The 27,575-nt window shown below is 29.5% G+C and overlaps 1 protein-coding gene across 1 annotated transcript in view; it reads right to left on the bottom strand.

Moving 5' to 3' along the window:
* Positions 1 to 27,575, bottom strand: part of LOC107446265 (Muscle-specific protein 300 kDa) — a 306,758-nt gene that overhangs the window by 166,104 nt on the left and 113,079 nt on the right. The window contains 16 exon segments of the mRNA XM_087154058.1: positions 1,360 to 1,680; positions 2,800 to 3,111; positions 5,425 to 5,754; positions 7,277 to 7,597; positions 12,059 to 12,178; positions 12,730 to 12,906; positions 14,244 to 14,570; positions 17,116 to 17,224; positions 18,208 to 18,428; positions 19,947 to 20,108; positions 21,328 to 21,462; positions 21,562 to 21,726; positions 22,041 to 22,190; positions 23,477 to 23,677; positions 24,522 to 24,644; positions 25,782 to 25,943. Coding sequence (XP_087010184.1) covers positions 1,360 to 1,680; positions 2,800 to 3,111; positions 5,425 to 5,754; positions 7,277 to 7,597; positions 12,059 to 12,178; positions 12,730 to 12,906; positions 14,244 to 14,570; positions 17,116 to 17,224; positions 18,208 to 18,428; positions 19,947 to 20,108; positions 21,328 to 21,462; positions 21,562 to 21,726; positions 22,041 to 22,190; positions 23,477 to 23,677; positions 24,522 to 24,644; positions 25,782 to 25,943 — 3,336 coding nt within the window.

A 27,575-nucleotide genomic window follows, 5' to 3' on the forward strand; every position in this document is an offset into this window, starting at 1 on the left:
TTTAGGAATGAATCGTGTGATCTTACGACCACTGGTTCATTCAATAAAAAAAAAATTTTATAGGTTTTCGTTTAACATTATGGTTGTCTAATTGAACTAGTTCCATAAGGCACTAGATATATTTTCGTTATTTCAAAATTATAACTTATATTTATTTTAAATATACAATTTACTTAAAAGAAGTTAAATAATCAATAGAAGTTCAATATTATTTTTTAAATAATAATAATAACAATAATTATTATTATTACTACTACTAATAATAATAATAATGAGCTGCATTTTTTAAATCTAAAACTTGTTTATGTTTGTGCATTTGAAAATCAGAATTTCTTATGTATAAAAAAATTATGATCTTTTTAATCTTATTTTATTTTTTAAAATAATTGAAATTTTAAGGAATTTAAATATTAAATAATACTAAAATATTTGAAAGTTAATGCCAACAAATGGTGCTTAGAAGAGATTTCTAATTTTGAAGAGATTTTTTTTCTCTATATTCTAAGTTTTAAATTTTAGCTTTAAACATCAACTAGGTATTGCAGAGAATCACAGTTAGAACTATTATAATCTTATATTTTATTTTATAACTGTCGTTAAGCAACCGATCTAATTTTGAGTTTACGACTATCAATGTTATTCCGACTTCGTAGCCTTGAAATTTTGAGCCCAACCCAGATGGCAAGGGAACTCCTGAATCAAGCATTGGGATAAACTAGCCTTCGTGGAGGTCTTCTCGATGAAACTAACCAGCATTTGCATACACTTGGAGAGGAAAACCACGAAAACCTACCACAATCGGAATCTAACCCATATCCGACTACCACTGAAGTATTTTGAGTCAACACTGTGATTGGTGAGAGCTGGAAGCAGAATTAGTGCCAACCAGCCACAGCAGGGTTTCGAACTTGTGTCATCCCCAAACAAAGCAAACGCTTTAGCCTTGGAGGTCCTAGACTTGAAATCTAATTTTTGTTCATATTCCATAAGAAATTTAAGAAAAATGTTTATAGTATTATACAATATAAATGTTAAATAATAATTGCTAATTAAAGTGTTAGTTGCACTTTAAATATTGTAGGTAAATGTCTTTTACAGCATGATAAACAATTTTATTTTGCTCAATGTTTCGCAGGTTCATGTGCTGGTTACTTAAATTGAGGGAACAATAAGTTTAAGGTACTCATTTACCATTGGCGTAACTGGAAAGTGGCGTAACCAACTTATTTGCCATTTTATTTTAGAATTAGCCATTTCGCGCACGCTATCATATGGCACTTAGAGCATGTTAGAGATACATTTTTTTAAATTCTCATTATATCGATAAATTTAGGGAGAGAAATATTCGTTATAACGTACCTCTATGTTCTTTATTACGGCTTCGATTTGATCGACAAATATATCATCGAACTTGTGAAGTTGAGTTGTTACGTCTTCTTCCCACTGATTGAAGGTGTTCATAGTTTTGAAAAGCTGTTCTTGCTGCGAAATTGAAGAGTCCAGCTGTATTAATAGCATACGCAAGGTGTCTTCAAATTTATCAATTCTTTTCTGAATATCAGTTGTCTGGGATCGAAGTGCCACAACAGTCTTTGGCGACAAATGGTTAGATAGTTGAACGACATCTTCATTGACTTTTCGGAGATTTTGTCGCTGATCATTGATTTCAGAGGGTAAGCTCTGAAAGAAGAAGATACTGAAATGTAGATACATTTTGGAAAACGTCATCAATTAATTGTTATTGCAAAATGAAGATTACAGAAAGCATAATAAGGCATGAAATTTATAACTTAAAAAATAAAACAAAATAATAAATATATATATACATAGATAGATAGATAGATATCCTAGCCATTATTTACCTAGAGCTGTTAGAATAGTAGCGATATATGATTGCACATTAAATGTCTAATGTTATGTTGATTCATATTTTTTATTTTCCATAAAAAAATGCAGTTTTTTAGGAAAAAAAGCTTCGGTTTTATGATTTTCTAAGAATTCAGCTTCATTTTAACTGTAATTGTGAGTAGTTATTTTGATAAATTTTAAAGCTATAAAGCTGTTTAAACTCAAAAATCGTACAAAGAAGAGATTTTTTATCACCACGACTCTAATGTTTACAAAATAATCTAATATTATAAACTGCAGAGGAAATAGCGATAAATCACCCAATTTCTTAATGTAATTAATTATGTTTATTCATCAAACTGTTTCTTAGCATTGTTTTCAGATAAGTGCATTTATTTATTTATTTTTTATAACAATCTTTGAACAGCCGACCCAATTTTTGAGTTTACGACTACTTACGTTCAACTCCGCAGCCTTGTAATTGTGAACCCAATCCAGAAGACAAGGGAACACCTGGATCAAGTATTGGGAGAAATTTGCCTTCGAGGAGGATTTTTTGATGGAACTAACCCGTATTTGCGTTACATAGAGAAGAAAACCATGACAACTTCCCACGATTATCCTGACGGCAAGAGGATGAGGATATTTCACGTCAGCACTGTGGTCGGTGCAAGCTGGATGCGGAATTCGTATCGACTAGCCATAGCCGGGATCGAACCCGGTTCTCCTCATTGGAAGGCGAACGCTTTATACTCTGAGCCATCACGGCTCAGATAAGTACTTTACATGTTTTCGGTCTTAAAGCAAAATAAAAAAGAAACCTTCTCAACAACATGCTCTTGGACAAATTATCGCTCTACTCCCTTCAGATGCAGTTTATTTCTTTAAAAAGATTAAAATGCTGTTATTGAACACAATTTAAAAAGATTTATTGTAAATAATAAAACTCACCAAAAGTTTCTGTTTATACTCTTCAAGTTTTTTCACATTACGAGTCTCAGCAGAGGCAAATTCTTTGACTAGGTTCTCCCTGTCATCCAACCATTTTAAGAGATCTTCAAATTTGACGCTTAAACCTTCCCATAGAATGATGATGTGTTGGAGCTGATCCACCCAAGTTTGGATTGTATCAGCTATTGTCTTCCATTGATCTTGTAACTGAATGAATTCGCACTGAATAGCTGCATCAGATATTTCAGTGATGGTCTGTGTGCTGACATCCGACAAGTACTCGATTTTATGATGGCAATGGGCACAAAATTTCTGAAAATAGAAAGTTGTTGCATTTAGGATAGATTGAAAAACTAAATGTTGTTGTTTCTAATACTACTTACATATACCAGTAACCCTGCTTGGGGAAATCAAACGAATTTAAGGCAGAGGTGCGTTTCTTGTTTTTCGCTGGCCCCTATGGCCAAAAATGACTTCAACCAGACACTCATCACTGTCCGTTTATAGGACAAACCCATTCTTACATCCATTCATTCATTCACAAATCGTAATTTTGTCCTGAACCAGACGTAAGCACGTAAGTAACGTTAAGCACGAATAAGTTCAAAGCTTATTACAGTAATGTAAAAATAAAGAATTAAAAAAGAATCAGTATATGAAAGTTTTTTTTTTTTGGAATGCTTGTAATTAAGTTAGATCCAGTAAAGATAAATGATACAAAAGACATACGTAACTTAATTTAACAAAACTCAAAGTCTGCCTTTTTTGTGTTGCACACTCAAGATAAAAATTTAAACCGTGCTAGAAACTATGTCTGACGTAGAAATAAATGGGATAAACAAAAATGCAAACACAATAAAAGATAATGACAAGAAAACAAAAAAAGAGATTTGATAACCTTGAAAACTTAAGAGATTAAATTTTAAACTAATAAATTCAATGATTTATTCAATGATTTGATAATGATCTGATAACCAATAATGCAATGATTTGATAACCTTGAAAATTTAAGAGGTTAAAATTTAAACTAATAAATTCTAACTATTAAACTAATAAGTTAGAAACTATATTTGATGTAGTATAAAAGGAATTTAAAAAATAGTAACAAAAAAAAAGACTAAGAGAAGGAATCACTAAAAAAAAAAATTATATTAAAATAAACAATGTCTAAGAAACAAAATGACCAAAAGACTTCAAGATGGAAGCAAACAAAGAACGAAGATACTTCAATAGAGCACTCCATGGTAGAGAAATCATTTCACATTTAATGAAACAAAACCACTATAATAATATGCTGAACTCAATAATTATATATTTCTTTGGTATATTTATTTCAACAAAATGCTTCAATGTATTGTTATGTTATAGTTCTTTATCAAATAAAACATTGACTATTTAGAATAAATTTTAAAAAAAATTATAATGCAGCAAATAACTTACATTTTAAGATAAAAATTTGGTTTTTAGTTAAATGTGGCTTAAATGTTCATTATGTTTTCATTAAGTGTAATATTAATACAGTAATTTAGTATAATAAGACAGTATAGAATTTATTGGGTTGTTTGGAAAGTAATTTCGCTCTTCCTAATTGAAGACTCAATTATATTTTTTCGCAGACAACTTCATACTTAGGCCGTATAATTATTATATATTTTGTTAGCTAATATAGCACGGCTTGCTGGTGAAAAAGTTTGATTGATTCTAAAACCAATCGAATCAGTTTGAATCACTTCACTGGTTAAAAAGTTCGATTCCTCTCCCATTCTGGTTTCGGATTTTCTCAATGTCAACGGATTCATTGATCTGGTCTGACCCCGTCAGACCAGATGGGAATTAGCAACAACAACAAAAGTTCGATTGGTTCTAAACAGTAGTTTTTCGTTGGTGCCCTTTCAAAAATGGAAAGTGAAAAGCAGAATTTCGGTATATTTTATTTTTTTTATAATCGAAAAGAAAAAAAATGCTGTTTAAGCAACAAAAACATTAACCGATGTGTATGATGAAGATATATTAACAGTACGTCGATGTTAAAACTAGTTTGAAAATTCGATGCTGCAAAATTTCAATGCAAATCGGTGTACCTCACCAATTTAAATTGATGACGACACAATGATTGATGTAATCCGACGAATAACAACTTGTGAGATGACTGAGACATTAGATTTATCAAATTCGACAGTTCATTTGAAAAGCCTAAGGTTTAAATCTAATGTCTGAAATCTGGAATGAGTTCATCATGTTCTTACGATACAAAATTTGTGCAGTCACGTTAATTGTCAGTGATTTGCTTCTCAAACTTCAAGAAAATTATGCATTTTTTTAGCGTTTTATCATTGGGAGAAGAAACCGGTTGTCTACAGTAATTTGCCGGTCTTTAAAAATATTTTAGACTGCTATACCTTTACTTCAAATAAGGAGAACAAAAATCACCTGGTTCAGTTTTTTTTATAGCAAAGAACAAACATTTTATGCGGGTGGAATCATGCTTCTGTTAGAAATATGGCAAGAGATATAGGATCAAAATAGGTAATATATGTTTCAATAAAGTATAAATAAAAATTGACTTGCTTTTTCATAGAAAAATAATTACTTTCCGAAGAACCCAATAGATAAAATAACGCTTACCTCCGTTTCTATCTTCTTCTCACGTGCTTCTGGTAATGAGGAAAGAGTTGGCAAACCGGCATCCACCCTCAATTCCGCCGCCTTGAGTTCATCCCTTTCTGTTCTTAGAATGTCCTTCACGTGCTGTACCTCGTCAAGATTCTTGGATATTACATTTCGCTGCGTGATCACTGTCTCTTCCAGAGTGTGGAGACGATCCTTCAAGTTTTCCAACTGACCAATAATCTGTTTCACGTTGGAACTGTCAGGCTGATCTGCGGCCAATTCTTTACTTTCTGTTTCCAGGTTCGTTAACACTTGCTTTTGCTCTCTGATTTCTGAGTGGAGTTCCTGCGAGTTTTGAGAGAAGTTGGAATTAAATAAAGAATAGCTGACTCCATTCTTTTGTTAGAGGGAGATGTGTGGCGGCGTGCCAGAAAATTAAAAAGAAAAAAAAAAGATACCAAGACTATGCCAGCACTCGGAGGAAGTCAACTAACCAGATGCAGTCTAGCAATCATGTTGGATATGCCGTAAACAACTGGGTCAGTCTTTTAATTTTAAAGTATCTATTTGTAGCTAATCTTTCAAGTATGTAAACATGTTTTTAAAAATATTGAAAATTTAATTATGGTGTGATTTAAAAAAAAAAAAGAAATTTAAGGAAAATAAACTTAATCTTAATTTTTCGTAACAATAACAATGCAGACTTAGAAATGAGTGAGTTAATGAACTTTAAAAAAAAAGTTTTTTTTGAATTAAGTTTTAGACGTTTCAGTTAAAATCTGGCTTTATTTAAAAAAATATATTTGGTAGCGAAAAATAAAATATGTCAGTGTATGATAAATTAAATTTATATTTTTATTTATTTATAAACGTATCATAAAGTGGACTATTATAATAATTTATTTATAAAATTATAATTCAATTCATAATTTATTTATAAAATTATAATTCAATTCATAATTTATTTATAAAATTATAATTCAATTCATAATTTATTTATAAAATTTTAATTCAATTCATAATTTATTTATTAATACAAATTATATTTTCAACTAAAATTGTTTTGTGAAAAAGTTAAGAATCAGTTACAGAAATTTTTATACTATTGAATGAAAAATATCTATGTTGTATGATCACACCAAATAGATTGACACAACTAAGCACCAGAAAAGTACTCCTCTTTAAAACGTAAAAACAATCTTACTAAGGTAAAAACGTTTGGGATAGTCGAGAAAATTTATAAAGCTGTTGAAAACTTATATTTATTATTATTCATTTGAGTGATAATATCCAAAAATAATGAATAATAATTATAATTAATTAATGCAAGTATAAAAAACAGGAAATTTTATTGATTTTATTTTGATTATTGATCGATTATATAGTATTGATTTTCTAATCCAATATTATTGCGTATGCGTTCTAAATATCTAATGAATGACAAAAGTTAAGTCTCCCTTACACAAAAAGATAATATTAAATATCAAATATTAATACCAAAAGATAATATTAAATATCAAATATTAATATCAAAAGATAATATTAATATCAGAAGATAATATTAAATATCAAATATTAATATCAAAAGATAATATTAATATCAAAGATAACTAAATGTGTGATAATAAGAGATATAATTTTGAAAATCAGAATTTACGGTAAACCGTTACTATATAAACGGAAAAATTAACAAATGATAGGTTTAAATACCGTATATTTTAGTTTCAATAACCAAAGTTATGTTTGTTTGTTTTTTAACCAAAACTTATTACCTGAGTGAACAATTCAAATCAAAATTAGTTTCTCATATATCCACAATCTAATAAACTATTTAAGTTAAATGCCATGGAATTTATAAATTACTCACATCTAATTTCTTTAATGTTTCTTCAGCAGGTGCAGTTGAAGATAGAATCTCTTTTAAGCGATCGATTACACCGTCAACTTGGTTGACAAATCCCTCTAACTTGAAATTAAATTTAGTCCACTTTTCCGTAGTTTTCTCAAGATATTCAACATTTTCTTTGAGAGTTGATAGCACCATCAAAACACGATTTTCAATTTCAACGACCTCCTTCTGGAGTAACGGCCTTTGTTGCTCACTCAACTTGGGTGCCAAGTCATTGCTGACAGCTTTAAACTTCTGGAGATGGGATTCAGTTGTTTCGTGTAACTCTTGGTACTGATCCTGTAAAATAAAATAAAATAATATGCAACTGATTGGCAGAATTTTTTCGGGGATTTCTGCGACAAACTTCCCTAGCTCTAATATGTTTTGCTTTAAGATACTTTTAATTACAACAGTTACTAATTTAAAGTAACAGAAACGTTGTGTTAACAGAAGAAAGTATAGAATAAAAATGTATAAAAATTTTTAAATGTAGAAGTAATATTTTTTTTAATTCTAATATTATTGGCGATATTCTCGCCTTTTGTTAAAGGAAAAATGCACTAATTCTTTCTTTTTCAGAATTTTGTAAATATTACACAAATTAAAAGTCGTAAATAAATTGAACGATAAAAAATTAAACATCGTAAAAGTCATGCAGTAATTCCCAAAATTAAAGATCACAAATCACGCGAATAGGATTCTTTAAAAAAGAGATACTCAAATAAGTGTATGTAAAATACGGTGCTTTTTAAAGGAAAAAAATGAAAGAAAGAACATCATTTCTAGAGCGAACTATCTTTTAAACTTTCGCGATTTCGGAATTTTTTATTTTATATTATTAAATTGAAATTATAGGTAAAGTCAGTCATTACCAACTTTTTTTAAATCTCAAATGAAAATAGAAAAATTATGATTATTTCTTTCCTCTCTGATGATGAAAGAAAGACACCTTTGAAAAAAAATCTGCAGAAATAGAAACTTTTTTTCGAAAAAGTATTCGAAAAGGAAAACCAAATATTTTCCCTTGAAAATGAAAAATCTTCCAGCAAAAACTTTTTAACGTTCTGCGACAATGTCACCGTGTAGCCGCAATTCTGTTATGGGGCTGATTAATTAGTTTTAGGATTCAAAAGTAAAAACTATATGAAATAAAAATAAAATTTTATTTTCCGTTGACTGATTTAATTTGATTTTGCCCATAACGCTAAGTTAAATTTCATGGCCTTAATTTTATGGTTCATTTGCAGTTTCAAAATTTTTTAACAAAAAAAAATTTATATACATAAAAATCTGATAAGAATTTTAGATAAATTCGATATACATTTGTTTCAGCAAAAATAAGGAGCTTAAGAATATTAAACATGTTATTGCAGTTTCAAAGTAAATTATAAATAGGTACAAACTTTTCGAGATATGATTTAATTATTTCTTGTAACTTTAAGTACTGAAACTGTAAAATAAAAAACAAAAATATGCTACCTTTATCTAATTTAGTTTTAAAAGTAAAAATTTTATAAAAGTAAAATCTGCCAATTTCTCAAAACTTTATGAAAGTAAAATCCGCCAATTTATGCCTGCCAATTTAAATACATTCGTAAATCGCCCTAATTCGTAATTTCGTTAATTCATAAAATTCGCCGGACTATGAAAATAAAAGCGTAAGTAGTGGATAGTGGGATGCATTTTATGGCGTATTCCTGCTGAAGTACAGAAGTACTCAAGTACAGAAGTACTCTGAAGTACTCAAACAAAAAAAATCAAAACGTTGACTAAATTTAACTAGTTTTTGGAGTACATAAAGATAATTTTTGAGTTACTGAAATTTAATTATAGCTTGCAATTACTTTTTTGTATGATTAATTCATGTATAACTTTGCGCACAACGCAAAATTTATTTTCGCAGTAAAAATATCAGAATTAACTTATAGTTTCAAACTTTTTAACACGACCAGGAAGCTCCATCCCCTGCTGGCACCGTTCGCCGACCCCCGTAATTGATTCTCATTCTTCATTGTTTATCTATTTTTAAGCGTCAATATTTTTAAATGATGAGATTTATATCTGGCAACGCGATTTCTCTTTCTGTCTCTCTCTTTCTGCGCTTGATTGACATCTTCTCTAGCGCGAGTTTATAAAATAGCGAAATGAAGATCTCACGAGAGAGAAATAAATTTTCTACAACAACGGATGAATAGCCAATATTTAAAACAAAAAAAAGCCGGAAAAAAATCCCAAATGAACTTCAAATTTCAATCTATACATAATAATAAACGCGGCTGTGTGTGCGTCTGTTTGTCTGTCTGTAATCACAATATATCGCCCCAGAAGCCTCGCCCAGGCACGAAACTCGGCACATAATTGTATTTTGACATAATGAAGAAGAATTTCTTTTCTTTTCCAAACATTTGGATTAGTTCTTTAGTTATCAGTCATTTTGTAAGAAAATCTATACCTTTTCGTCTTCAAAAAGCTATATTCAAAAAACTATTAAAAAATGCATTTACTTTTATCCACTCTTATAAATGTATGCTATTGCGAACCTTGCAATTGAAATATTAATTTTCGACAACTTAAACCAATAATATACGAAGGAATTAATAATTTAATTGTAAGGTTCGCATTAGTTTACATTTATCAAAGTGGAGAAAAGTTTAACTTTTGTATTAAAAATGTGGCAACGATACGTAAATAGAACGCTTCGATACGTAAATAGAACGCTTCGCTTTGATATATTTGTTGCTGTTCATAATTGTTATAATAAGTTTTTCTTCTTCTTTCCACGCTCTATTTTTTTTCCTTAAGCGAAGACGATAATTTTTGTAGCGATATAGAAATAGAAATTGATACCATAAGAAATTATATAGAAATAGAAATTGATACCATAAAAAATTAATAACGTGGAGGACAGCTGGCCGCCTTATGCGGCTAGTAAGTTCATAAACAAATGCGTCCCTTGCAGCATGCCGAATTCTACTATGTAGTTGCATTCTTGCTGCGTATAATATTTTTTCAAACAAGTTTACAGTTAATAATTCTCGAACAAATTATCGAAGGCTAATGTTTCTTTTTATTTCCTCTTAATACTGTACATTTTTTACACAACTTAATAATTTTATTTTACATTTTTATAGCCGTCGTTGAATTATCGTCCCAAATTTTCGGGTTTACAACTACTAATGTTCAACTCCCAAGGTCTTGTAATTTTGAACCCGATCCAGAGACAAGGGAACTCCTGTATCAAGTATTGGGAGAAATTTGCCTTATCGCTGGGATTCGAATCCAGCAAATTCACCCGGATTCGAACCCAGTTGCTCACTGGGAGATGAACGCTGCTGTATCCCCTGAGTCACAGGAGTAATTTCAATTTTTTTAAGTCTTATAATCATTGCGCAGCAAGACAAAATTTAGCGTTGAGTTGAACACGCAGAACAGCGGTGTCGGCGGTGCTCCTTGCAACTCTTTAACATAGAGTGAAATGTTCGAATTTTATACATATTTATTCAAACAGCAAATAAAAAATTTAAAAATAATGAGCATATTATCATAATAAGGAAGCAGCAGTTTTAAATATTACTGAGAGTTTGAAACTTTTTGAGACGGAATACAATCTCTTTCTTTAAACTTTTGGTACTCATTTTGTAATAATTTATGCTAGCGTTTTGCAATTTAGTTTAAAAATTTAAAAATTATAGCAAATAGAATTGAAAAACTAATTTTTGTGAAACCTTTACAGATTAAAATTTTTCTTGCAAAATAGATCAAAATTCATTCATAAATTTAAAATTATTTTAACGCAAAGAGAAATTTCAATTTTTGGATATATAAGCTTTAAAAAAATTACAATTCTAATTAAAACTATAAAAATATTACAATTTGAAACATCATCATGCGATTTTGTCTCATTGAATCGAATTATATTAGTTTAAGAAAATAAGTAAATTGGGTATACTATAGCCTACGTCACAGGTTGTGTTATTCCTACTAAATTTAACCCATGAACGGCATTTTCTGCGAGCCTAACTTCAGGCCACAAATAAACAAACGAAGTGTTTGATCGTTTAAATAGCTGCTCGCCAGATTTTATTGCATTATAAAGAAAAGTAATTGATATTCGATGTTTGATTAATAATTGATTTATGTGGATAGTGGCATTTATGTGGATAGTGGCATAGAATTTAGCATTGCGTCATGGTAAATGTTATTCCTACAAAGTGGAAGTAGTTGTGTTTTTTTTTAATATTATACCCAATTGAAATAAAACACGCTCAAAAAGATTTACCAAAAGACCTTTAGAAAATATGCTTGAATAAAAAAATCAGCTCGTTCCTACTTTTTTTCTCTAACAGGCGACAAGTTCTTTCACAAACGTTTGTTTTGTGTTGTTTTTTTTAAAACAAAGCCTTTTAATAACCATTTTGTTACTTCATCTGATTTTAATTTCTATTCTTTGTTCCATTTGCTAAACAATACAAGAAGTGCATGTTTTAGAGAAATTTATAAATTTAAAGCCCTTTTGTTTTTCTTTTTTTTAAAAAAACATGACTTAATAAAACATGCTCTCATTATTTGATAAAGATTTGCCTCTATACTCTTCATTTTAACCAAAAAGTAATTAAAAAATGCTTACGTAAACACCAAGCAATAAAACGATTGCTTTTATATTTTGATGGAAATTAAGTTATAAGTCATAGGAAACTCAAATCTTTCAGAGATTTGGAAAATTTTTCAGTTTAAAAAAAGAAAAAGTTTTCAACTTACTGTAGTTTTGTGAAGTTTAGCTGTTTGACTCAGTTTCTTCAATTCATCATCAGCTTGTTTTAATAAGCGAAATATTTCATCCTTTTGTTTATCATAGTCTGTCCACAAATTGCGGGCTTGCTGCAACGTACATAAAATAATTAGAACAATTTAAATAAATTCATCATTTCAGATTGAAATTAGGAAATTATTGAACAACATAAATTCTATTTCTATTTTAAAATGCTATAATAAACCTATTAAAATAAAAGGATCAATAATAGTTTTTAATTTTTCTTATTAAAAGTATACAATAAAAAAAAATCACGAAAAAGATCAAACTCCAATTTGCTTGTATTCACAATAAGCAATTTGAATCTACGAAAATTTTGGAGAAAATGAAATATTTTCAACTGAATGTTCTTTTGTACTTTAAAATTTACACAGAAACAGATAGATGAAATGTTATCTTCCAAATAACTTGCATTTATTTAATTTAAGATTAATAGCTACTCCACAAAGTAATTAAACAGAATAAAACTGCAAAGAAAATTTTACATGCAACCGAATTTTATACAATCTTACAAAAATAACAATTCTATAAATATTTGTTTGAGTTACTGAAGCTCGAACTAGAATGATTTTTACAGATATTTAAAATCATCATTTTTTTTAACACTAGATTAAAGTACCTTTAAAACAGTTAATTTATGTGTAGCTTTCTCATATGCTTCCATCCAATTCTTTTCCAGTTCTGTAACATCTGTTTCAATGAATTTGGGTGACCTTTGCAATTTTCCCAATTCCTTACCCTTCTGTACTCGAGATTTCACATTGTCAGAATGAGTTTCAAGTTGGTGTACTAGAGCCTAGGCGAAGGAAAGGAAATAAAAGAAAAGTTGTAACACAGAAAAAAAGTTGTAACGTAAAAGTTGTTTATTATAATGAAGTTAATTTAAATGTGTGAATGATTGCATCATACTTAAAATCATATACTTAAAACAAAAGTTATTAAAAGTGATACGTTTTTCAATTACTTTAACAGTACAATGCTCAAAAAAAGCTGATCATCCTGGATTACTTTTTATTTAATGACCGGATCTTCACGTTCTAGAACTCAATCTTTATTGTTCGAGGGGTGTGACCTCAAATATGCTAATAAATAAGAGAAGACGAAATTTTAAGTTACGAAATCATACACAAAAGCATACTTTCTGCTAATAAACATACTTTTTTATCTACGGATTCGAATATTTGACCCCCAAAATATAGGATTTAGCCTCAATTTTGGAAGTATGGTTCCAATAAATTGTTCAGGATAGCGTTTAAAAGTTTGCACCCCTTAATTTTAACTTTACATTTTTGCGTATTTCATTATATCTCAAAAACTTTCGAAGCGAATTGAAAACTTTTTGCACACAATTATTATATTCATGTACCTAAAGATAATTCCATGCAAAAAACAACTTTTAGTACATATTTATTATTTTTTATTACTTTATTTAAAAATGGCAGAAAATTTTTTGAATTGCAAGGTATAAAATTTCTCTCATCTTCAAAAATTAATTATTTTTTATTATTTTATCTAATAATGGTTGAAAAAAATTTGAATTGTAAGGTATGCAATTTTTTAAGTCATTTTAAAGAATGAAATTGTGAATGGCAAAATGCAAAATTTTAAATCGGTTGAATAGTTTATGAGAAATCAAATTTTAAAGAAGTCGTATTTTAATTCAGGTAATATTTTAATTTTCTTCGTATTTTCAGCAGTCATATATTGCGGCTACCCCTCTTACTTTAGGGATCAAAAATCGAAATCCATCGAAAAATAGGTATGTTTTTTCAGACAAAACACGTTTTTATGTCTTATTTTGTTACTTAAAATATCGTCTGTACTAATTTTTTGAATATTCGAGGTCATCCCTTCAAACCATTAAGATTGAACTCCAGAATTTGAAAATCCGATCATTCGATCAAAAGTTATTCAGGATGGCCCGTTTTTTTTATTTTGCACACTGTACATACATGATTTATTTTAAGGCAAAAAATATACTGAAAGACTATAACTTTATTCAACATTGCTTGTTTATATTTAAAAATTTATTGTTTGTATTATAATAAGAAAAAGCAATTATATTTATTGCTTGTTTATATTTTTAAAAAAAGGCAACTTTAACTTATTTTTGCGCTATTAAAGTATACATACTTCTTGCTGCTGCAAAAGTTGGGCCAGCTTCTCAGGATTATCGTAAGTGACTTCTTCTACAGAGTCTGTTAAGGCTTTAACTTCCTTCAACCAACGAATAACTTCAACGATCTCTTCTCGATATATGAAGCATTTAGTAATCGTTTCAGTGACAACGATCGTTGTATTAATTTCGGGTATGAGGGATTTGTAACGAGCTAGTAATGAGTCAAGTCTCTTTCTCTCTTCATATGCTTCAGACTCTGGTACATGGGGTATCAGCATATCTAACTTTCGAACCAACCATTTGACGTCGTCTCTTCTACTGTCAACAACTTCACACACTGCCTAGATGTTTAAAAAGAAAGATGATGGTTTTAGCATTTTTTTTCAGTTAATAAAAAAATTAAATAATTATGTAAAATATTAGGATTGGATTGAATATATAGTAAAATGACGCAAAAGCTGAACGCATCTTCACTACAATATCTGTCCAAATTATTAGATACACTATAAGATTCTATGTAAAATCTTAATTATCAGGTGATGCTATATAGCTTTATTGTTTTCTCACAACTAAAACTGGTTTACACTTGTTTACGTTCGTGTATCAATTGGTTAAATTAGACGATATATAATATAAATTCGACGATTGGATAAATTAGACCAGTGGTTTCCAACCTTTTGTGGACCATCACCCCCTTCTTGGGGTTGGCTGACACATATCACCCCTTTCTCTTTTTGCTCAAAAAACCATTCATTGTTGCTTGTGAGCAACCAAACACTGAAAATATGCTATGTTATTTGATTTTAATTTAAATTGTAATGCAAATAAAGAGGCGCATTTATCCTGTCATTTTTATTAATTAAAAAAAATTTTGCATCTTTTTTTTTTCAAAAAGAAATGATATTTAAAACGGAATAATCAAAACAAAAGTAAATTTTTTTAAATTAATATTTTAATGTAATCAAGAAAAAGTTAAAACGTTAACAACTAAAATTTGAGAAAAAAAAATGAAGAGGGAGAAAGTACTTTTACCACTTCAATGACTGCCCTGTGCTTGGTGTACTTCAAGTTAAAGCTTGAATGTCAGGTTTTATGCTCGTCAGATTTAAACACGGGTCTCCTTTAAAACAAATGTCCAACCTATCTCTTTGATTTGTGAGCAGCTGGAAGGCAGAACTAAATCCTCTCTCCACTAAATAGGTTGACGAGAACGAGATGAGAAGCGGCTCAATTTGTTTCCACAATTGTGGATAAATGTCCATAAGCTTTACCCAAGCTAACTCGTAACCGTATCTTTTAAAGACGACTTAAGTCTCACAGACATACTTCAAATCTAAAATCTCAGTCTACAAAGAGGAAGTGAGCTTATCCACAACTTCAAAAGAGAAAGGATCGAGAATCCAATCCGGAATTTCTAATTTCATCAAATCTTTAAATCTTGATTCCATAACTGATCAAGGTGATCAGTAAAAATTAAGATTTTATTTTCGAGAATCTCGATATCTGCCATTGAAAACTTTTTAAGAGTTGGAAATTGCATTAGCTCTTTGCGACCAATGTTTGACTTGAATATCAAACTTGGCGATGAATGAAGATATGATTCCCTTAGCCTTGATAATGTTCATTTTATTTCCTTGAAGTTTTACTTGGATTTCGTTCATTTTTTTCGAAAATATCCGTGAGGTACGCAGTTTCCAACTTGCGTTGCTTCAAACTCTCACTTAAAACAAGATCAGTGGTGTCGAGAAACTCAGTACATGAATCCAGCAATTCGAAGAAACGGCTCAGTTTCCTTTTGAAAGCCATCTCACAGCTGTATGTAGGAGCAGGAATTCGAAATCTTCATCATTTTCATGGCAAAGTTCTCGGAACAAACGGTTATTAGGAGAATTAGCTTTGATTTTATTGATGCCAGAAATAACCAATTTTTCGCAGCCAAAAGTTGACGATGAATTACATAATGAATGGTGAGATAACTTCCGGTACTTTTTTTAAGGTGACCCAGAAACCCAGTATGACAACCAGACATGGTTGGAACACCATCTGTTGCACAAGCACTTGCATTTGTGAGGGGAATTTCTTTTACATCAAAATAATATTTGACCAATTAAAAAATCGACGATCCTTTTGTATCTGTGTTCAAAGTTCTTGTAAACAACATTTCCTCGTTAATCTCCTTACTCTCATTTATGAATCTCACGCAAGCTAAAACAGCTTTGTTATCTATCACAGTTGATTCATCAATCTACGACGCAAATTTATCTTCTTTCAGAAATTTGATGAGTTTTGATTCAACGTCGGCGGCCATCTCATCAATACGCCTGGAAACAGTATCAGGAACAGAGTGACTTATCAGATTTCCGCCTGCGAAACCAAAACGTATGACGAAACTATCCTGCACATGAATTTTTGTTAATTTTTAACTATCATAACTCTTTGTTTACACCAGAACCATAGGTTTCATATATATTTTCAATTTCAATCTTAAATGGCTTCTATTATTAATATTATTAGCAATTTTTATCGTTTGAATAGTCGTCGCCCCCTGATCGCCCGCCTGAGGATTATCGCCCCCTTGAGAAGCTCTATCGCCCCCAGGCTGGGAACCACTGATTTAGACGATATGTTACATAAATATAGAATATTTATTATATCAGGTATTATATTATAATAATTAGACTAAATTATTAGACGTACTGTAGCGTTTTAATAATTTCATGTTTTGCACGAGTTTATATGCAATACTTTTATATTTAAACATACATAAATTAAGACATAAATTAAGACTTACATAAACATAAAATAAATTCCTACACGATAAGTACGCGAACTCAAATTTTTTTAATTTTTACATTTAATATACACAATCTTATTTATAAAAATTACCAAGAATTTTTCTTTAACAGTTTCAAATTCCTCTAATGACGAAATATTCCCTGTGATGCATTTAATATTCTTTTCGACATCTTCCATCCAGGAAAGAAGACTGTTGAATCTAAAAATTATAAAAAAGTCAAAATAAAATCATATGAGATAAAATTGTCATAGACATTAAATTAAATAACTAATACATTTTTAAAGAACAAGAAAAACAGCGGATGTTTACTTTAGTATGTTAATTATTAATGATTTTATACCAAATTTAGACCACAACGTACTGTTCGCAAAAAAATGGAATATATTTTGATCTAATGATCGGATTTTCACTTTCTGGGACTCAACCTTAATGGATCGAGGAGGTGAAATCAAGTATGCTAATGAAGAAGGGCAGACGATATTATAAGTTACGAAATCAGACACAAAACGTACTTTTTCTAAGTAAACATATCATTTTTCCACGGATTCGGATTTCTGACGTTTGCATATTTCACCATAATTAGAGAACTTCTTAAGCGAATTGAAAATTTTTTGCACACAATTATAAAATTAGTTTTTCTAAAAATAATTCTATGCAAAAAATAAAACTTTTAGTAAATATTATTTTTTTATTTTATTTCATAATGGTCAAAAATCTTTTAATTGTATTGTATACAAATTTTTGTATCATTTTAAGGGATATAATTTTAAGAAGTAAGAAACAGAATTTGAGAAAATCGGTCGAATAGTTTCTGAGAAGTTGAATTTTAAATATCTGACTTTTTGAAACTCAAATAGTTGCCATTGGCTAAAAATTCACTTAATTCATTCTTGAATTTGGTCCCACTATTTTTCATTTTAGCCGAAATTTTAAGTCAAATAAAGAAGAATCATGCCGGATAAAATAGTCATAGACATAAAATTAAATGACTAAAACATTTGAAAACAACGGAAAAAACAGCTGATGTTTATTTCAAGAGGTTAGTTTTTAATAATTTTAAACTATATTTTGACCATAACGTAAACCAATTTTTCAAGAAATAAACGATCTTTAATTATGCAGCCAATTTAAAAGAGTTATAAAGCTCACATATTTAAATTAAAAAATGTGCTAGTTATTACTTTTGACGGTATTCGGTCCAATCTGCCTTCAGTTGTTGTAACTGGCTAGTAATTAACTTCATTTGTTCTTGAATTTGTTCCCATTCTTTTTCATTTTTATCATATGCCGATGTCATGTAGCTGTTGTCTTGTTGGGGTGAAGAGGACTGGCAATCAACTAAAGCTTTTAGATTATTTAAACAATAATTCACCTGAGCTGTGCGAGACACAGTAAAAAATTCCTGAAGTAGAAAAGTGGAAGAATAAATAACTAAATAACAATTATGATCATTAGTAACTGAAAAACTCTCAAATTTGCTAAATTTATTTAGCTAGAACTTGCATAAATAAATGCATTCACTTTTCTTTTACTATCACAAAATAATCAAAACATTCTTCAAAATTAGACAAAACAAATCTTCACGATTCATATTATAATAATCTGCAATAATTAATAAAGTTTATTTATAAGAAATGCCTTTAACCTTAGATATAAAGAAATATCAGAAAATGATAAATATTTTATATTCATTCAACATTTTATGCCATTTGTTTTTTAAAAATTTTATTAAGCGTTATGTAATATTTTCTTAAAAATCAAATTCAATCCTCCTTTTATTTTCAAAATAAGATATTTGAACTATAAAACTGTAGGTCAGTGTTGTTTCTTCAAATCATCTATTGAATGATATTCAAATGACAAATATTTATTCAATATTATGTATACTTTCAATACCGGTTTCCTAACGCTGACCGACAATTTGAAAAGTCAGCTCAGAAAAAAAGGAAGGAGATCAAAATGTATGACTTGCTGTGTTCTGCTTAGGAAGCTATAAATTTAGTCTCGTTGATTTTCCCAATCAGTTACGTAGTTTGCCAACAGATGGCGCTTTTGTCTACAAATATATAACAATGTGTTTCGATGCAAATTAGACCCTTCCAATTTAAAATATTTGCACAGACCTATGATAATTTTGCCCTCAAACTGAACCAGTTGCCGCTGCTTTTGCTTCAACTGACACTTGGACAAGTCAAGCCCCTCAGCAATTGGCCTCGTGAATCAATTCTGGGAGGAGCGCCTTTCGCTTGAAAAGAAAGCACCTCTAAGGTGACAGTGTGACGAGCTCAAAAACCTCAGACAGATGACAGCCATACTCCTTCGTGAAGTCACTTCCACAATTTAGACATGTATCTAAAGGGAAAGGAAATTCGCCCTAGATTCCTGTACACATGATAGTGCTCCACCAATCATAGGATTTTTGATTCCACAGATTTTACTAGCACTTATATCGCATGTATTAGGCGAGTCTTGGAGGTTTTGAGGATCGAATCTTGGCCCTTCTGAACCGAAGTTAGATGATCTAACTACTAAGCTACCACTGCCCTGTGTCACGATGTTACATCAAATGGTGGCTAGAGTAAAAACATTTTTCTAGCTTGTTCTAGATGATAGTGCCCTCCGTTAAAGAGATTTATAACTATTGTTGTTAATTAAAACTTGTTAATTATAACTTTCCAATTTCCTAAGCAGAACTAAGCAAACCGCATAATTTTATCTACATTTATAGTACGTAATTAATTCCTCAAATTGACAACATTTTAAGGACTATTAAATGAAAGAAAATTTCCTTTTAGTTCCAAATTCTGTTTTAAAGATGAAAAAAAAAAGCTCTTTCGGATTGTTAAAAATATTTGTATGTTTGTAAATAACTTTAGAGTATTATAATAATAAGTGATAGATAGTTTAAATAAATATTTACGTCATGTTTCTTTAAAATAAAGTGCCCTTTTTCTCCACTATCTATAAGTTGCTGTTCCATTTGTAGTTGTTTCTTCATATCATGTAACTGTTGAGAAAATGCTTGCTCTTTTATTTTAAATTCTTGTAGCAGCAAATAGTATGGGGATTTTTCCATCAGTTTCTAAATAAATAAACACATATTTAATGATCATGATGTCTCATTACTAGCCTTCTCAAAAATAAATAATAGCTACGCAACACAAAAATCAATTTCTTAACAAGTAGTTTGTATTCTAACTAAACTAGTTTACATAACGACGAAATAAAGTACTCAAAAATGTAATAAAATTTACCGCATTGGAGTAACACATAAAACAGCATTCAAAATGCAATATTTGAAAAAAAAAAACAATAAAAATGTTACTAAGTAAAGAACTTCGAAAAATGAATAGATTTTTTAAATCAAACTATTAATTTGATGTATATTTGAAACGGATTGATATTAAAAATTAAAATCTTTTTAGCTTAGCAAGAAATTTAGTGTTTGAAAATTTATACATATTTAGTTTGATATTTCATAACAGTTATTAGTATACAGGGAGTTCCATAATGGCCACCCTCGATTAGTATTTTTGAATCCTTGTCAAAAATGAAGTCTAAATGCATGCAGATTACGAGTCACAAGTATTTTTAAGAGAAAAAAAAATAAAAACATAACAGCATATAACGAATTTCTAATGAGGAAGGTAGGACTAAAACATCAAAATATGTCAGGCAATTAGTCTGAGAAAAAAAGGCATCGATTGAAACATCTTCAAATTTCACCAATCAATCAAAGAGGCATTGATGTTTCTTATTCTTTTTCTCGCTATTGATTTGACAGATTTACTCGCTTATTATTAACTTCTCCGTACTCTTTTTTTACTTAATAATTGGCAGGGGTACTAGAAACACATATAATTTCGGTCATAGTGAAACATCCTGTATGCAATTAGGAAAACTATAACGTTTTAAAAACAACTATTTTAAAAGTTCATTGGAAAACATTTTGGCTTCACTAACTCTCGAAACCTCGTGATAGGTATGGATCAAATATTTATTTATTAAGAAGTTGTTTTGTAGTCTATTTTGTTCCAAGTACTTTTTCCTCTAACTGCTTAGTTCACAAAATGCATTTTGGTGTAGCTCCAGATCTAGCCTAATGAGAATAGCACTAATACTCTGCAGTCACTGAAAACAACGTGATTAGTACGGATTATATTATTCATTATAAAAAGAATTGTTTCTTCAGTACTTTAAGTACTGTTTCGTTCCTGGTACTTTTTCTCTCGTTATTTAGATCATATAAAAATGAAGCTTCTGAAAAAATGATATTTTAATATCAAAAAATATATATGTACCTTCCACCTTTGGTGCATGTCATCAACTGTGGCTTTAACTTCAGTTTGTTCAGCTGCAGGTAATGTTGCTAAAACAGCATCACTTGAAGTAAGAAAATTTCTTAAAATGGTATCATTCAAACTACTGAAAAATGCCTGAAAAGGATTTTAAAAAAAAACGTTTTTACGAACTATTCATTTCAAAAAGTTAATATTCAATAGTATTAGTTAATTCATGATGTAAAATAAACTAACCCTTTGCTCTTTTAACTGTTTGTCATCAACTAGAGTCTTGTTCATGTATGATTCGCCAGTTTGTACCTTTTCTTTAATAGTTTTTAAATTTTTGTAATAAAGACTCCATCGATTGGCCGCTTCTCTCAATGCAGACTCCCACTGATTGGCCAACGCCAGACAACTCTATAGTGAGGTATGTAAGTTGACATATAAATAAAAAGCACATTTAAGAAGATGATTATATTTTAAATTTACACGTAAAGCTGTAAGTGTGGAAAAAATATTCATCTCTATTTAAAATAATAGGGAGTTATAGAATAATATTTAATAACAGGTGAAAAAATAAAATAAAATAATACATTTTAAAATGTCTTTTTGATACAGATGAAAATGTTAGAAGATTTAATTACATAACACAATGTAAGTAAAATTAAACACACGTAAGTGTTTGAACATGTAAGTGTTTACGTGTAAGAGTTGGAACATCAGATAAGTACCTCAAAACGGGAGTTCAAAGTTGACATTTTAAGCTGCACTTCACGTGTATCTAAATTCGAAACACCAGCTGTTTGCTCAATTATACTTCCATAAATATTTTTCAGATTAGCAAGTTCAGTTTTGTATATCACAGATTGAGAGAAAAATACCTAAAAAATTATTAACTTCAATGAACAGGACTATTCATGAGGAAAAAACACAATACTTTTAATAAATCAGTTTTTAAAATAAAACTAATTAATATTAATAAAACTAATGTCCTAAATTTTAGAATAAGACATAATACCAATAAATTTTTTTTAGGCTTAAAAATTTTTGAAACATTAAAAGCAATGATAAATTTTCGAAGAATGAAGTTGGTAATATAATGAATATTAAAAAAGTTGGTAATGTTGGTAATGACATCCTTATCTGTGGAATGCGAAAATAGTCAACAATTTAAATTAATATTGAATATTTTTTGGGTAACAGAAGTTAGTATTTAAATTTAGTAGTAGTAGTACTTTATTTACGACACACTAGAGCTGCACAATGGGTTATTGGCAACGGTCTGGGAAACATCCCTCAGGATGATTCGAAGACAGACGATCACAATTTTGATCTTGCGTAAAAGCGAAGGTTCTGGTAACCAAAGACCTGCGAGTGAAATCGAGTGGTAGAACAGTTTAATGATGCCGTACACCCTTGGCCCCTCGCAGTCTGATCAAAGTGGTCACCTACTCACAGATCACTGCCAGTGATGCTTGACATCGAAGATCTACTAGGAACCATCTCTTAACGATCAGTCCACTGGAGGACATTTAAATTTAGAATAAAATTAGATACACGCGTTACCTAAAATAGCATTTAATCTAGATTTATTTTTTTAAAAGAGAAGCTCTAAAGTGCACGCAATAGTAGTATTTTTAAAAAATTTTTTAGAAAAACCTACCTTTAATGAATTCTATCAATAAAAGGCCAGTCTTAATATCGGTTTATTTATTTGTTATACTTGTAAATAAATTATAAAAAATATATTGAAATTGATAGACTTACAAACGGAATCAAAATTGAAGCATTATGGTTTAAAAACATGTTTTCAAATGTGGCTCAATTTCGATATTTGTATATTAATTAGTTCGTGAACTTCCTTCACTGAATTTTTACTTATATAAGATAGACCACTGCATAGCTCTAACTGTTTCTGTTTACTTTATTATTCCATACAAATTATGTATCATATAATTAATTTTAAGTTAAGGATTATTTAGCATAAAAAATATGCACATTTTAAAATCAACCTATTTCTAAAACTATCTAGAATGTATTAAAGACGCCCTGCACTTATTTTATTAGAAATTAAGCACTGCTTTCAAATACAATATAAAATAGTGACAATATAACTGTAATTATTCATGGAATCAGAATAATTCGTAAAATACATAGCATAACACACTTGATGTTTGTTTTGTAGAACTGCTATTGCGTCAGCACTGCTGGGAATTCCATAGGTAGAAATCATTTTTTCTGCTTCGTCTAACCAACTTGATAAATTGGTGTAACCTCTGTCAAATGCAGACTGAAGTTCAATTAACTGATAACACGATTGCAGGTGAGTCGTCGTGGTTGTTTTAATGTGCAAAAGGGATGCTTTTTCCTAAAACGAAGAGAGTGATTGGAATATTTGCACAATATAATACATGAATTACATATTAAATCAAAAAAGATTAAAAATAAAAGCTAATTGATATAAATAATTCGCAATCTTAAATTTTAGAGATAAAAGTAGAAATAAGCACAAAATAGGGTTTTAAAGACCATTTTTAGATCTTGTTAAATTAATATTTAAAAACAGATGTATTTAATATTTTAATATAGATGATATATAAAAATAAAATTAAATTTTTGGTTGGTTCTGGTTTGTACTAATCTATTATACTAACAAAGAAAATTAAGTTTTCTACTAAACATATTTTTTCATTTCCAACGGAAAGACAAAAAGTAGAAATACCTACAAAAGATAAAGATACAAAAATATTTACATATTTAATTATGATGAATTAGCTTCTTAAAAATATTTATGTAAAATTATTTTTCAATTCAATAAGTGATTTTAATAATTTCTTTTACTATATATCTTTAATATATCTCTTAATAATTATTCTTAAAATATGAATGATGAAATCTACATGATGAGGAAATACGACAAACATTTAATTAGTAAATTAGAATTTGTTAAATTTTTCTGAAACTTTGATAACATCTTTTTACATTTGGAATCAAGTTCAAAGCAGGTCAAAAAAGCATGCATTTTATGCAATTAAAATTTTTACAAATTTAAAATTTACTTCTAATCGAGCAGTTTAAGTCAGTTTAAAATTAAAAAATAATAATAAAACTAATATGTTTATGTCCTCTTTACAATGATAACTACAATGGTATAAAATTGTAGATTGTAGTAAAATTATTTTGTAACAATCACAATGGAACAAAATATCCACCTTTTTCATTTGTGACATAATTTTTTCCACTTCAGGAGCAGTTAGATGAGTTACAACATTCTGCATCTGTTTTGACAATTTTTTATATAAATTGTCGTTGTCCTCCCACTCCGACTGTATTTTCTGAAAGAACAATAAGAATATAGCAATCTAAAGATAATATGCAACTGATCCAATTGAAAAAAATAATACACGCCTAAATACTATACAGGGTACCAATTGAATTCAATATCCTATCTACTAACTTTTGAACGACCATAGCTGCAGTTTTAACAAAGGTGTCTAGTTATAGTAAGATGGTTATGCACTACAAGATAGGTTTTAATCTCGAAAAAAACTTAAGATCAACTTAGGGTTTTTATTTCGAAAAAAGTATTTCTATCTAAAGAGCTGTCGTAAAAAGATATTTATAAAGTTGTCGAACATTGTCGATTTAGTAAGAATAGATATTTTTTGAAGATGCAAATAAAGGATGCTTTAAAAACGCATTTATTTGTGATGTCCAACATTGTGATGTGAAGAAATGATATTAAAAAAAAAGAAAAAACTAGTTATTAAGTGATAAATTAGTTTTTTATGTATGCAATTTAAGAGAAGTTTGAACATCGAAAGTAAAGATACCTTGAGATAATTAAATGTTTTTCTCGTATTTTGAACTTTTTTTTTTTTAGATGAAAACTAACTCTGCTGGTGGCATTGTAAATGGTCTCATCTTCTTGCGCATTGCCACTTTTCTACATCTAAACATCAAACTTTATAAATATAGCTACAACTGTTTGAAAATTAAGAGGATAGATATGGACTTCAGTAGACATTTTGCATGAATTTATCAAGTACAGGAATTTTTAAAATACATTTTACTTGTAATGAAAATTAACATATAGTGTTAAAAATGAACGTGAAATTATGAAAAAAAGTTTCAGGTAAAATTCTTTAAAAAATAAATCCGTTTAAGGGAATTATTAATAAGTATAAACTTTGAGGTACAATTATTTTGTAAGACATAATCTCAGACATGTGTATATCAAATTTTCAAATGATTTCTTACAAGCATAAAATTTAAAACATTACCATTTAGTTTCTAAGAAAATACTACGTTATCTACGTTATTTAATAATCAAATGCACAGTTATACCTAATTTAAAGATAGTTTTTAAATAAATAAACTTTTAAAATTCGAAAAAGGAAAACTACCTTAGATTTAATCGCATTTAATTTTTTTACGATGATAAGAGATTGTATGAATAAGAAAATATATACCTTTAATTGAAGTGAATAATTCTCTACTTCTGCAGGACTCAGAAAGACTTGCTGAGAAAAAATCGCTTCAGATTCTCGAATCCAAGATTGTAGCTGCTTCAAACTTTTTTGGAAGGCATGCCGTGATTGTAAAATCTCGCCGGACACAAGATATTCCTGAAGCTGTGGACAGACAAAAAATGATTAATTTCAGTGGAAGTGTAATAGTAAAATATGATTTAATAATTAAATGAAATTAATTCCTCGTAATAAAATTATTATTGAGTAAATTCAAAGTTTAAAATCAAAAGTATTAAAATGGCTAAAACTTGTACGTGTTTCGGTGTCGCATAAGTGCACCTTTATAAACAGTATAAAATGGTAGGGATTGAAAAAAAAGATAATATAAATCGACAGAGGTTACTGCCAGCTAGTCAGATAAACATACAGTTAAATGAGCTACAAGTATTTTTAAGAAAAACTGGCTGCTGAAAACGGTAGATTTGGCGTCAACTTTTGGTGTTGTTAATTAATTAGTGATTTCCAATTATTAGAACACTAATCAGAAACATTTTAAATTTCTAATTTTTTCATCAAAAAATTCCGAACTTGCTTTAACTTTCTTTTAACTGCATGCTTACCTGATTAGTTTTTATTTTACATTTTATTTTATAACCTGCGTCAAACAGCTGACCCCATTCAGTACGGCTATCAATATTCTTATAATTTTGGACCCAACCCAGATGACAAGGGAACTCCGGGATCAAACCCTGTGAAAAACTAGCCTTCGTAGAGGACATTTTGATGAAACTAACCAGCATTTGCTTTACATAGAAAAGAAAACCACTAAATCTTTCGATTGCCTAGCTCTACGGCAATGGGATTCTAACCCATGATCCGTCGACTACTGAGGATATTTTAAGTCAGCACTGTTGTCAGTGTGAGCCAGGAGCAGAATTCAACCAGCTACGGCTGAGATTCGAACCTGGTTTATATCATTTGGGGGCGGACACCCTAACCCACTGTGACTCTTCCTGACAAGGAGCATAATCTCAGTAGGTTTGTATTAACTTTCTTTTCGCCATCCCTGCCATTTTATTCTGCTACGTGACACCGAAACGCTTACAAGCTGTAAGAGTTTAACTATTTTTGTTATTTTCACAAAGCGTGAAATTCTGAAACAAAACGAAATCTTAAATTTAAAGGACTTGCAGAAATATAATAATAATCTTCTTAGGAGAGAGTTGTTGAAAATGTAAACTGTTTCCATGTACGCAATAGGTTTCTTTGAAATTTGCTGTGAAAATTGCGATACGATACTAGGAAAGAAATTCACGTAACGATGTCATCTTTTGAAAATATAAGGCAGATCACTGTTTTTTCAAGCCCTTTTTTTATTTTTACATAAGAAAGCGCATTTTATTAGCATAATTTTAGATTTCTACTTTTACGATACTAGGAAAGAAATTCACGTAACGATGTCATCTTTTGAAAATATAAGGCACATCACTGTTTTTTCAAGCCCTTTTTTTATTTTTACATAAGAAAGCGCATTTTATTAGCATAATTTTAGATTTCTACTTTTACGATACTAGGAAAGAAATTCACGTAACGATGTCATCTTTTGAAAATATAAGGCAGATCACTGTTTTTTCAAGCCCTTTTTTTATTTTTACATAAGAAAGCGCATTTTATTAGCATAATTTTAGATTTCTACTTTTACGATACTAGGAAAGAAATTCACGTAACGATGTCATCTTTTGAAAATATAAGGCAGATCACTGTTTTTTCAAGCCCTTTTTTTATTTTTACATA

This window comes from Parasteatoda tepidariorum, chromosome 10, assembly GCF_982258835.1.
Source record: "Parasteatoda tepidariorum strain Cologne lab strain chromosome 10, Ptep-v5.0, whole genome shotgun sequence".
Taxonomy (NCBI): Eukaryota; Metazoa; Arthropoda; class Arachnida; order Araneae; family Theridiidae; genus Parasteatoda; species Parasteatoda tepidariorum.